Raw genomic sequence first — 14,611 nt, forward strand, 5'->3', positions numbered from 1 at the left:
CAGAATATATATACTTTATAGGGTCGGAAAATTATATTATAGAAATTACAAACGGAATGACAAACTTATATATACCCTTCTCACGAAGGTGAAGGGTATAAAAAAGCGACTATATATTGAATGGAATCATTATTTCTTATTATTGGTTTGCTCACTACCACTTATTTACTAATGCAAGATTGACTTCTAAGTATTTGTCTAATAGACTACGGTCCCAAACATAAGCCGTTTTGTTGTAGTTCCTTGGTGGATATTAAGTTCCAATATAGTAATGTTAGTTACTGCACTGTATAAGCTTGATTTCATAACTTTTGCTTCCTAAGTTGAATGTAGCTCAAATCCAACTCAACAACCTGAAAACCGTCCTACTGTTAAAAGTCAATGTCCTACTGCGAATATGACAGATTTATTTATATTCTAGTATAATTGCTTTATCTATGAGAACTCAACAAAACCAGTAACTTTATATGATATCAACTATCTATATAGATTGAAGTAGAAGTGCTTTAGGTGTTGCCCTACCTCACGATGGTACTTCTTTAACCACTAGGTGTGTAAAAAGTTAACAACTCACCACTGCCCCTTTGTGTATCTTACCCGCAGGTTGCATGTATTGAGCCGGTCCATGTACAAGCACTTTGCTCGTGTACTTAGCTATCTAATCTATGACCACTGCTGAACCGTTGCTTGACATCCGAGATGTAACACATCACTTCCGTTTACAACCACGCAGAAACGTAACCGGTAGACCGAAGTACGAATCCATCAAATAAGCCAAGGACATTTTTCTTACTCACAGGGACACACTGTGGCAATTCTGACATGAACAGAGTATACTCTGAACATATCTGGATAAGGAAGGAAAATTCAATGGTATATGATACCCTTCATCCATCATCATTCAACCCAACACACATCTCATTTATACGACACCTTTCATCCGGTACCATATAAAATAAATACCAACTCATTTTCAACGATGCAAAATGATCGGCGGCAGCGGCGTAACCATTTTAGGTCGGCGGCTTATTACAGAAAATATCGGCGCCTAATTGTCGGCTCAATTTAACCTTTTCTTCAGAAATTGACCTTATAAGCGTTTATTATATTGAAAAATCTCTGTATAATAGTCTGTTATATAGAAACCTGTCTCTCCTCTGTGGGATATCTGTTTTTTGTGGGATATCTATTTTTTGTTTCGGCAACATCACAGAACTTATCCCGAAATATTGACTTTACCTTACATCAGTCTTTTAACCGCAACTTACTCTTCCTGCGAATTTGGGTTTAACTTTTATGACTTTTAAGTATTGATCCCAGATAGAATATCATGTCCAAGGTGTACGAAGGATTCCGTTTCACACGGATGGCTCTATACTAATTAATAATAGGAGAATGAAAACCCAAAAAGAGAGTTCGTACAATATCTGAATGCTTAGCTGGATTGGAATAAATATGGCTCCAAATAAAGGCAATTAGCGCGATATCATTTGATTAGGTTAAATCAAAGACTATATTGGGCTGTACGGGAGTAATAACCGAAACGATATAAAGTGATTACGTTAAGCTTCTTTCTAACAATAAACATGGGGCCAACAAGAGTAAACATATCTGCTGAAAGCAACTTAGGTCATCAGATGATACGATAAGACTGTGTTGTACTATAGAAGATTATTAAAAGAATGCTCTTTCAAAGATAAGTTTTGCATCATGTGGATACTAGGGCTCTCGAGACCAATCGACAATAAAGCAAAGAATATACTACTTATTTCAATGAAAAGGAACTAGAAAATATTAACATGACTGATGGATGTTACACCAAAGATCCCAAGGGGTAAGACTAATCAGTGCTGGACTGGAAGCCTCTTCAGTATGAGCAAGACCTAGGCTTGAAGAGTAATTTCGGACGCAACTGTACAAAATTGGATGAGCGATTTCAAACAAATAAATTTAGAGCATGAAATTACGTTCAGAAAACTATGTTTCTGTACATCGGTCCCTCAGAGATCAATATATAAGATTATTACCATCAACATTCATTATGTAAAGTAGAGCACAACAAAGGAAGAAATCGTATTCAGTAGAATAAAGCAACACGAGTGTTTGTTTACAACATTAGAATGTCGAGATTTTAATAGGAGTAAAAGGGAAATCATGATTTGTAGTCAACAAATTACAATTACTCACCCTATTGTCGCTAGTAAAAACATTATTTTACTATCCCAACTTTCACGTTCCTCCCCCTCCTTTTCGCCCTCCACAATATCAACTGGTGCACTTTCGATGGCAGCCACCAATTCAGCAACGGCTTTACTACTACTCTGCGCTTCTGTTTCTTCCAATTCTGATGATTCATCGAAGGCATCTGACATAAATGCTTGATTTGTTGCCCCATACATGGGGGTGTGATGATGATGAGGACCATGATGATGACTACGCGATCCACTACCTATGCTTGTTGTACTATGTTGTGATACTAGACGGCCACGTAACTCCTATTGTTCAGAATGATAAGTAAAGAAAAAAAACAAATAGTTAAATTTAAATTACTTTGTGAATGGTTAAAAAATTTTTTTCTGCGGTAAGTTAAAATATCCCAGCAAAAAAATTTCGTATTTGTAATGAGTGAAGAGAACTTAGTTATTTTCAATATCAGTTTTCCAGTTTTATACAAAAGCGTTTATTTAAAAATTTCGTATTATAATTGCCGATTTCCTAATCAATTCGAGAGCTTCTCGACTCGAATATCAAACAATTTTTTTATGGAATCAAACTTCAAGACTCGAATTTGTTACATTTTAAAGTGAAGCTCTGATATTTACATATATATTTAATACTAAAAACTTTGATCTAATATTTCGAGACTTGAACTTGTCACATTTAAAAACGAAGATCTGATATATGTATATTTAATATGGAAAACTTTGATCTGAAAAAATGGTTTGTTTGGATATTCAAACATTAATAACGAGTAAAAAAATGGACGCCATTGCAATTTCCATAACACAATTCAAACCCTTTAAAGTAATGGCTGATTGAATGGAGAAATAAATGGTGGCACTTGTAAATGCATTAATGAATCAATGAATGAATGATTGTGTGCATGGATAAATGATTGAGCGAATGACTGACTGATTGAATTAAAACCATTTTGTTTACTTACTCTTAATTCATGTTGATCAAGACTCTTTTGTGTTTTTAATATAATATCCCTGGAGCTTTGTCGTCTTAATAACTGTGCTGTATTTGCCATTTTTGTTGTGGTTGTTGTTTGTGTTGATAATGAATTTTCGTTTCAGTTTTTTTTCGTAATATTATGAAGGATTTAAAAATAAGTTAAGCAATATTTTTTTCGTTTTTCTATTATGACTGGGGCGGTTTTATTTCTATATATGTGTTATGTGCGATATTTCTTTTTTTTTCTGAGTGCTTAATCTATCGATTAATTGTGATGGTGCTTACAGTTTTCTTAAATATTTTTCAAGTGCTGTTACATCTAGACAGGTGCATTTATTATTCTGTGATAGGTTTTTATTGTTTTATTATAAAGTTTAAAAGATGCTTTTTATTTTAAGACATCCATTGTGATTATCTAAAGTGTTGAAATAAAAAATAACATTTATAATGCAGACCAGAGATAAAAAATAATTTACAGAGTGGTTAATAAAAATTGCAATAAAAAATTTGAAAATAACAAATAGTACTTAAAAAATAAAACATTTTTTTAAGTGAAATATTTAAACAATTTATAACAATTTGTATATAAACTTAAATTAAGAAATCATTATTCTTGAAGTATTTATTACATATATATTGAATTCTGACTCTTATATGATGAATAATAAGCAGACTTGTAAGCGTAAGAACTATTTAATTATTTCGCTTACAAAGGCCATTACCGAAGAGAAACGTATGTGAACTCCAACAAGCGAAAAAAACTGTCTTAGTTAATTAGAGCGGATTTTTGAGTTGGTAAATTACTCATCATATTAGTTAAACTAAAAAACTAATTCCCTTTGTTTGCCACACAAAACAACTGAAAACCGTTTTACTATAAAAATAACGCATGTTAGTTAGTTAATTAGTTAGTTAGTTAGTTAGTTAGTTAGTTAGTTAGTTAGTTAGTTAGTTAGTTAGTTAGTTAGTTAGTTAGTTAGTTAGCTAGCTAGTTAGTTAGTTAGTTAGTTAGTTAGTTAGTTAGTTAGTTAGTTAGTTAGTTAGTTAGTTAGTTAGTTAGTTAGTTAGTTAGTTAGTTAGTTAGTTAGTTAGTTAGCTAGTTAGTTAGTTAGTAAGTTAGAAAGTTAGTAAGTTAGAAAGTTAGTAAGTTAGTAAGGTAGTTAGTTAGTTAGTTAGTTAGTTAGTTAGTTAATAAGTAAGTTAGTTAGGTTTTTAGTTATTTAGTTAGTAATTAAGGTAGTGTCCGTTTACAGGTTACATAAACGAAGTATTTTGGACGGTTATATCTAAAAACCAAGATGGGAGATTATGAGCAAAATTTAAAGACAAATCAGCTCTATTTGAAAACCCAGAAACCATAATATACTGCCAACATTCTAATCATAACACTGGCTTCATCCTGTATTAAATCTAATTTTTATGAATTTTCTAAAACAATGCAAACAAAAAGAAAATTTATTTAAAATCGTAATCAGTAAACATTTTTGGATTTTACTGTACTGTATAAAGAATAACGAATTAATAAAATCTTTACTAACATCACTTTAGTAGGATATAAAGCACCTGTTATTACCAAAAATTTACATTTAAACCAATAATAAATTATAATTTAATCTTACCAGTCGTATGAGCAATTTATTTTTAATAAATTATAATTTAAATTAATTATCCGCCTAGTTATTGTAAAGGAGTATTAAAATACGATTAAAATTTTTTACTAGAAATAACTAAATGAATGATTTTGCACTTCAAGTCTTGCTAATAAGATCTATTAAATTACATAACAACAACATATATAATAAAATATTTGATAGCTTTATATATGTATGTATAAACTTAACCCTCTGTAGTTGTAAATAAGTTGATGTTATATTTTGAGTAGGTATATGAAAATAATATAATATTTAATGTTTTTTTTTGGGTATTAAATGTAATAATCAATTATTATTATTTGTTATTTTAAATCCTTAAAGAATTTTCTCTCTCTCTCTTTAAAATAATTTTAATTCAAAATTTGCTAAATTTTATGCGCTGCCACTAACTACATACTTAATACATATTCTCCTTTTATAATTTATGTAGATTTTTATTACGTGGATTTTATGTCTGATGAAGCAATAAATTAAAGCGTTAGAAAATTATTTTGTTTCTTTTCTTTGTAATATTAAAATATTAAGGTGGGAATATTGCAGGCATAGCTATTTTGCGGAACGATGGAAAAGTATGAAGTGATAATTTATATATTTTTCAAATATTATAAATATAATTAAAGTTTAGCCGGGCGTGTTAGACCATATAATACCCTGTAATAGTTATGGAAATATTAAGGTAAAATGTGATTTTCAGATTCGTATAAATATTTTGGGAAAAAAGCGGACTGGCATTAGTGGGCGTGGCATCTCCCATATTAATCAAATACTTAAATACATATATCTGGGATACTAAAAATGCTAAAGGGTCCTAACTTTGTACTAGTAACTTTAGTATCAATATACATTTTCTGGGAGAAAATGGGCGGGAAAGAATTAGTAGTCTTGGCTATGTTATATCCGCCCACCTGTTGTTATAGTATGATTATCTTAAATTGTTTGTCCATCGTATAATCTAGTTAAAATAATGGATTTACTTTGAAAAAATGTTTTTTTCCCTTAAATTTAAACAATGATAAAAGTTGTCACTTTTTATTGCCCCTGTAATATAGGAAATAAACCATTTATTGATGTTATACATAATAAATCAAAAATAAATAAATGGTATTCCACACCTTAACAGTAAGAATAGAAATAATAAATCAAAAACAAAATTTCACATTAAGCTTTTATTGATTTAAAAATGTTCAAGAATATCATAAACTCCAATAAAATGAAACATGTGGTTATAAAGTAAAAAATTTATATCATTTATCAATAAATGGAATATATAAAAAATCTTCATTACTGTATATTTAATGGATTTTTAGTAAATTACTATAATCTTCAATAATAGCTCAACTGCAAATTGGCGCTAAAATTGTAGAAACTTAAATATTTATCAGTATAAATTTAAAATATATTTAAGGTATCAAATGTATTCCAAGTAAAATTTTCTTTTTTTTATTCTGTTATCTTTCAGCAATATTAACAATATTCTTACTAATGAGATCTGACCCTTTTAAAGAAATTCATTTGTCTGCTGTGTAAATTCTTGCAACCTTTTAAAAATTTCATGAAATGAATAGTTTTATCTTTCGAGCAAGACTACACACACGTATAGTTGTCATGTTTGAAATCTCTTTTAATTAAATAAAATATTCTTTAAAATATTCTATATATTTATTTTTGCTGCACAAACCTCTTAATAAACTAAACTTTTAGTAAAATTTAATTTCCTCAAATCCCTTTACTTTTTATCCTTTGCTAACACAGGTGGGTAAGATAAGTTGTGTATTAAGTTAGTAGCATTGATATGAATAGAAATAAATTAAAAATATTTTATCTTTTTATACGAAAAGTTGCTTTTTTGGTAGAAATGTAACAAAAAATCGGATGAAATATTTTAGCAACTAAAGGGCTACTGTTAAATTCATTTTAAACTTTAAGCAACCTCGTTACTAGATAATTAAGAGCAAACATGCTATTTAATAACTAATTAGACTTGACTATAAACAATTTTTAGTCCATACTAAGTATAAACGATATATAGTCCAGAATATAGAATATATATAGTACTGACTACAGTAAATCTATAGTTTAGTCTACAGTCCAGACGTAGACGTTCTAGTCCAGATAAGCTATAGCCCAGACAATATACAATATGTAGTACATATAATGCACAATCCACAGTAGAGAATCTATAGTTGAACTATAGATTGTCTATAGTCTGGACTATAGATTATCTATAGTCCAGACTATCTATAATATATAGCCCAGACTATAGACAATCCATAGTTAAAACTATAGATAACCTATAGCCCAGACTATATACAATCTGTAGTTTAAACCAGTGTTGCTCAAACACATACTACCATAGACTATCATAGTTTTATTTGTGTTGGTAAAGCAGCAGAGAACAGAATTTAATTCAAATTAAAAGTATACTAATAAAATGACTACAAACTATAAAGTATATGCTAACTGTCAAATATTTATTATGGATTTTGACATCCAGAGTATAAAAAGTCTATAAATATAAAACGATCAACTGTTCTCTCATGTTCTCCTACATTAATTCAGCTTTCTCAAAATTTTGTTGTATTTCTGTGACCTTGCTGAGACAAGTGCTGATTTCATTTTGTTTTTCAAGTTGAGAGCAAACCAACTGATATTGCTCATTATAAAAAGAAGAAGAATTAAACCTATAGTATATGTATATCAACTTAGCGTCAGCAGAATTTTCTTATCCTATCAAACGTGGTATGTAAAGGCAATAGTGATCTTCTATGGTTTAAACTTTACACAATTTGTAGTCCAGACTATAGATAATTTACAGTCTAGACTATAGATAATCTATGGACTATAGACACTAGATAATCTCTAGTTCAGACTATATACAATCTATAGTTCAGACTACATATAATCTATAGCCCAGACAATAGACAATATATAGTCCAGAAAGTACACAATCCACAGTAGACAATCAATAAAAAAATAGTACAGTTTAAAGACAACATATTGTCCAAATTAAAACATTCTATAGGACAGACTATAGACATACTTTTGGCCAAGAGGTTGCCAATCGGTTTTCGTAATGGAACAAAATGGATGGTAGAAACTATCTTTATTTTTTAAATGCTTTCACATGCATATACATACAGACATGCAGGTATATGTATGTGCTTATGTATTAGGGTTATAACTTTTTAATATTTATGCCAATGTACATAATACATATTCACACACATACATATATATTTTCCCTGCTGATCGGATAGATCCAAACAAGTAGAAATTTGTTTCATATTTTTTACCAAAGATATCTGAGTTTACCAAAGAACGCTGGCTTTAATAAATAGTTGGACAGACATTTGTTGAGGAAGTTCTTTTTTTCTAACAAACATGACTTTAAGTTTAGCACAGATATTTACTTAAAGATAGGTACATTTTCTGCAAAAATATAGTCATACCCTAATGTGTAGTTTGATTTGCCCACCATGACGTATGAGACATATTAATATACCCATAACACTTATACGCTTCAGTGACTACATCGTACTGTGTAATGTCGTGATATAAAAACATTACGGTATTTTTCTAAAGGTATTATTTTTTCTGTATTATAACATTAAATATAAACTTTATTACTCTGTGGGTAGGTGGTTTTTACTCTAAGATCTAAACAAACAATCATACCAAGTAGTAGCGTGTAATTTTCTCATTTATGACACTTTGCCAAACAAATTAAAAATTATCACACAGGCTCAGATACACACACACACTACAGTAAATATTGTAACGCACAAACAAATTGCAAGATAACAATCAATTTTACTTGAATAAATATGTTTTTATATTGTAAAACTGTCATGGGATTTCTGTTATTTTTTTAGACAGGGAATTACAAATGATTATAATGTCATAAAATCAATTAAACTAATTAAATTATATTTATTATGGGCAAACTTATGTAATTGCTGTTGTTTTCTTATTAAATTTATAAAATTGAAAATTATTATTATAATTTTATATCAAAGGTTTTTAGAAAAAAAATTATATGCAAATTTGTTTTATAAACCTTTGTTAAATGGTTATTGATAAGACCCATATTCATAACTGCTTAATAAAGTTATTGATGGTTTATTGTAGGAATTTTGCATGGAAAATGTGCGTAATAAACCTAAAATAATCGTTTAATATATATATGAATACCGAGGGTTAAGCTTTAAATTTTTTAATAACTTGTTTTATGTCAAAAAATCTTAAATATAAAAAAATATTATTGCAACCTACAAGGAATGAATAACGAAGCTTTAATTGAATTTAAGAGCGCTGAAGTAAAAAAATATCTTATGACAAAAATATCTAAGGAAATATTATTTTTTTAACGTAATTCTAAAAGCAAATTTCGTTATACTCATTTTGTAACAAATGAATGTTCATTAATTTATGTATGTATTCCTTTCTCTTTCAGGCAGAAAACGAAAGAAAACTTATGATTTTTAGGAAAAAAAATTTTTTCTGTCAACATGAAATGATTTAATAGATTTTGTAGCCATGACAATATTGACCTTTAAACTTTCTAGCTCGTTTATCAAATATTGTAACGTCCCTTTTTGGTTAACAAAAAAGTGTCAAAGTTAGCTTCAACTTCATAGTACCCTATGTCAGCAAGTATAAATAGTGAGGATATCTCTCTAATGTTGGTAACGCCAAAGAAAAAGGTTAAGGAAAAGGGAGTAAGTGTAAAAAATTTAAATAATATTGAATTAAGGCAAAAACAAACTTAGATTGAGTTAAGAATATAAAACTTTTAGCAGTTCTATTGATTCACTGGAACACTGACGAAGCGTGAGTTGCTTATATCTTTTGTATTTTGTTCCAATTCCGGTAGGTAACCACTACTGATTTAAAAGCTCTAAAAGTTGTTCTCAACTCTCATTCGAGTCGGCCATACCGCGATTCACACTGATGACTTTTACATAAGGTATGGTGAAATGGGAAGAACTCCCTACCGTTCTCCATATGCAAAATCTTGAGTCTACATCCATGAAGAATCTAAGTCGACAGAAGCTACCTATGGAATATAAAGTCGGAGGTCCACACTACCCGTCTTCACGTCAAAGCATTATACGCTTTTCATTTTATTTATTTTTTCATTATTATTTTATTCAAATTAATAAATACGCATTAAATAAAAAATATAAAATTTCAAAATGTTCGTTCCCTGCTTGTGACGCTTATTAAAGTAGAAATTATATCTACTTTAAGCATTTTACGCATCAAGGCATTCTACTCTTTTGTGCTTGTAAAGCTGAAGGTTCACACCACGTCAAAAAAGTAGAATCAATGTATTTGTATGCTGAGAGTTACAAGCACAAAAGCGTAGAATGCCTTGACGCGTAGAATGCTTAAGCGAGAGGTCCACACTACGCGTTTATGCGTCAAAGCATTACGTGCTTTTCATACCCAAATTTGTTTATTTTTCTATAGATTATATTTATTTTTTCATTGTTAAACTCATTTCATTTTATTCAAATTTATATATACGCATTAAATAAAGAATATAAAATGTTAAAATCAGCTGTCGCGTCAAGATACAAAAACATTGATTCTACTTTTTTGACAGATGCATAGAATGCGTGAAAGTGCAGAACGCATGGTGTGGATCTCCAGCTTTAAAGTAGATCTACATTCTACTTTTATAAGTGTGGACCTCTGGCTTAACTTTCAGCATACAAATATATTGTTTCTACTTTTTTGACAGAGACATAGAATGCGTAAAAGCGTAAAATACATGGTACAAATATATGTAAAACAAGTAAGAGTTCTATATTCGGCTGTGCCGAATCTTATATACCCTTCACCATGATGTGTTTAAAGCCTTTTGTACCTTTTGAAGAACGAAAAAGTACCAAAAAGTCCCCATCTATGGGTCCTCAGTTAATCCGGGCCATACAAACTTAATTACATGTTCCTAGGTTCAATATTGTAGAAATTGTAAAAAGTACCTTTTGAAGAACGAAAAAGTACCAAGAAGTCCCCTTTTACTGGTTCTCACTTAATCCGGGATATACGAACTTAATAACATGTTTCTAGGTTCAATATTATAGAAATTTCAAAAAGTACCTTTTGAAGAATGAAAAAGTACCAAAAAGTACCCTTTCATGGGTCCTCACTTAATCCTGGCCATACATACTCAATTACATGTTTCTAGGTTTAATATCGTAGAAATTGCAAAAAGTACCTTTTGAAAAACGAAAAAGTACCAATAAGTCCCCTTTTATGGGTCCTTACTTAATCCGGGCCATACATACATAATTACATGTTTCTAGGTTTAATATTGTAGAAATTGCAAAAAGTACCTTTTGAAAAACGAAAAAGTACCAAAAAGTCCCCTTGTATGGGTCCTCACTTAATCCGGGCCATACATACTTAATTACATGTTTCTAGGTTCAATATTGTAGAAATTGCAAAAAGTACCTTTTGAAGAACGAAAAAGTACCAAAAAGTCCCCTTTTATGGGTCCTCAGTTAATCCGGGCCATACATACTTAATTACATGTTTCTAGGTTCAATATTGTAGAAATTGCAAAAAGTACCTTTTGAACATCGAAAAAGTCCCCTTTTATGGGTCCTCACTTAATCCGGGCCATACATACTTAATTACATGTTTCTAGGTTCAATATTGTAGAAATTGCAAAAAGTACCTTTTGAAAAACGAAAAAGTACCAAAAACTCCCCTTGTTTGGGTCCTCACTTAATCCGGGCCATGCATACTTAATTTCATGTTTCTAGGTCCAATATTATAGAAATTTCAAAAAATACCTTTTGAAGAACGAAAAAGTACCAGAAAGTCCCCTTTTATAGGTTCTCACTTAATCCAGGCTCTACATACTTAATTTCATATTTCTAGCCAATAACAAAACATTAGTGCTGCTCTCGCTCTGCTACTCTTGCTCTGCTGCTCTTGCTCTGCTTTGCTTTTATAAACAAATTACAATAACAATATTTACCGTATTGTTATGTATTTTGTTTTTGTTTTTTGCAGTTTCTGTCTGAGCATGAATAAAAAACTGATTTCAACAAACATACAGACAGACAGACAGACAGACAGACAGACAGACAGACAGACAGACAGACGGACAGACAGACAGACGGACATGGCTTAATCATCTCCGCTACCTATAAGGATCCAGAATATATATACTTTATAGGGTCGGAAAATTATATTATAGAAATTACAAACGGAATGACAAACTTATATATACCCTTCTCACGAAGGTGAAGGGTATAAATATGTACAAAACTACCACTTCGATCCAAGCCGATGCAGAATGATCGGCGGCGGCGGCGCAACCATTTTCGGTCGGCGGTAGTAACTTATTATACAAAATATCGATTTAATTTAACTTTTTCTTCAGAAATTAACCTTACAAGCGTTTATTTTATATATTGAAAAATCTCTGTATAACAGTCAGTTAAATAAAAAACAATAGTCATTTCTACAGAAAATGGACATTACTATAGTAGTTTTCGTTTTCGTAGTACGATCACAAGTCTTTCTAAACATTCTGAAAGCATAATTTCAGTGATTACTTGCCACTTATTGACTAAACCAATTACAGAGACCGACATAATTTGAAAAAAATCGAAAAGCCAAATTAAACTTTTGTAATAGATTGAGCCGCTGAATCCGAATGTAACCTCAGGTTTTTTAATAAATCGTTGTATGCCAAAAACAATTGAATTAAAGTTTAATACATTCTAAGATATCGTTTTTTGTCCTGGTGTCAGTATTTGATGAGCTACTTTTTCACACAAACAAACACCATACCCATATATATGGTCTACCCTAATGAACACACACATGTGAAATTAAATTCCATTTTAGTATTTTTATATGGTCACGTAACGTATACGCAATATTTAATTTGTTTTTAAAAAATTATTGCTCATACGCCTAAGTAGAACATTAAGATTATTAATGTGAATTTTTTCGTTTCAAAAACATTTTAAAATTTAAATTAAATTAAACCAAATTAAATAAATTAACAAAAGATATTAAATTCTTATTATAAAAAATTACATTTTGATACATAGGTAAAAAACATGCATTAATACATACAGACACAAGTACTTAAGTCAAAGGAAATATGTATGTATATACCTCTTTAATTATATTCTTAAAACATGTTTATATCCAAAATAAACTCCTTTTGATTTACTCAATTACAACTTCTTAAAGCCACTGATACACATATGGAATTAAATACTTTATTTATTTAATTAAGTGGGTTTGTTCTCCTTTAATGGTACACAACGCACATTAAATGGAAGCTTATATAACAGCATCAGCAGTTGTTACTGCAAAAAAAAAAACGCAAACAATAAATGGAAGCAGTTGATGGAGCACATAAGTAGTTTTGTGTGTGTTGTTTCAAATATTAATACGTGTGAGTTGTTTATATAATATACATTCTATTAAATTTGTATTAAATTTATATTTCAAAATTGTTGTTTCTTTTTAAACAAGGACTTTTTCTTTATAGTTTTTTTTTTTGATGTTTGTTTATTTATTTTGTTGACACTGTGAACACTTTCACTTTTTTTAGAACATATCGCATTGTATAAAAGTTAAAATTGGAAAAACAACAAAAAACCTGTTAAACGATTTTTGCGAGGACAAAAAAAATACTCTCACTGTTTTACGTGCATATTAAAAGAGAGCAAAAGAAAATTGGTACTAAAATTAATGAAAACACGAAAACAACGAACTCACGAACAACTCAGACGACAGTTACTTAGTATGTAGGCCGTAGTAAAGAGACAGGATGAATATGTTGTTGTTCTTTTTTATGAATGTAGTTTTCGGGGGCGTTGAAATTGGTACAACAACAGAATTGTTTGCTGGTGGGGTAGACGACTATTTATTAACAATTGGGTAGTCTATTTGTAATTATTGTTGTTATTTTCGTAGGGGAGTCTTTTGACAGTATAGTGAGAGTTAGTTGCTGGTGGTTTCAAGCGAACTTAATATATGAAAAATATTTTTGCATAACACTTTTCAAAACAATTTTCTTGTTTAATTTTGTATATTTTTCATAACACTTTTTGAATTATTGGTAACAGTAAAGATAAATAATGAATTTTTTTATAAATCCACATATAAAAATGTATGCAATTTTAACTATTTAACACTTTCACTATTATACAGAATTTTAATTATTAATTTTTTTTTAAATAATTATTATTCTATAATTTTTCTTTTCCTCTAAATCATTATACAAGCGTATACCACGACGTCTGTTACAAAACTGTTGAAGAAACTGTTAGACTAAAATGTATTTTCTCATCGCCGAAATATGTACTAAAATGTTAGAAAAGGACGATGAGCGTATAAATACAAAAGGAGAGAAATATAAAAACAATAAATTTGACAGATGTCTCAACATTATTTAGTCAGTTTTTTGTTTACTTAAAAAAGTATCTTGCAGCTGAAAATCACATTTTATTTATTAGGTTGAGATTATTTATAAAAAAATTAACTATTTGACATTTAGCAGTAATACGTATCAGACCATATTTATTGTTTCTTTTAGATAGAAAGCTGCAAACGCAATATACAGAGACAAACACTTAAACTGAATTGAAAAAACTGAAGCTCAATAATACACAAACAAACAAAAACTGTTAAATAATATCTATCTATCTATCTATCTATCTATCTATCTATCTATCTATCTATCTATCTATCTATCTATCTATCTATCTATCTATCTATCTATCTATCTATCTATCTAT

At 29.7% G+C, this 14,611-nt stretch overlaps 1 protein-coding gene across 4 annotated transcripts in view; it reads right to left on the reverse strand.

Annotated features, from left to right (window-relative positions):
* LOC111690373 (sodium-dependent neutral amino acid transporter B(0)AT3) overlaps positions 1–14,101 on the reverse strand; it is a 20,709-nt gene extending 6,608 nt beyond the window's left edge. For 2 of the 4 annotated variants that reach the window (XM_046947401.1, XM_046947398.1), the window contains exons 1-3: positions 12,978–14,101; positions 3,164–3,592; positions 2,188–2,495 (exon numbers count right to left, since the gene is read on the reverse strand). In XM_046947401.1, the coding sequence (XP_046803357.1) occupies positions 2,188–2,495; positions 3,164–3,253 (398 nt within the window). In that variant the 5' untranslated portion in view covers positions 3,254–3,592; positions 12,978–14,101. The remainder of the gene's footprint in view (positions 1–2,187; positions 2,496–3,163; positions 3,593–12,977) is intronic. The other 2 variants (XM_046947399.1, XM_046947402.1) reach the window with 2 other exon arrangements.
* Between the last annotated feature and the right edge of the window lie 510 nt (positions 14,102–14,611).

Source organism: Lucilia cuprina, chromosome 3, assembly GCF_022045245.1.
Source record: "Lucilia cuprina isolate Lc7/37 chromosome 3, ASM2204524v1, whole genome shotgun sequence".
In the NCBI taxonomy this organism is placed as follows: domain Eukaryota; kingdom Metazoa; phylum Arthropoda; class Insecta; order Diptera; family Calliphoridae; genus Lucilia; species Lucilia cuprina.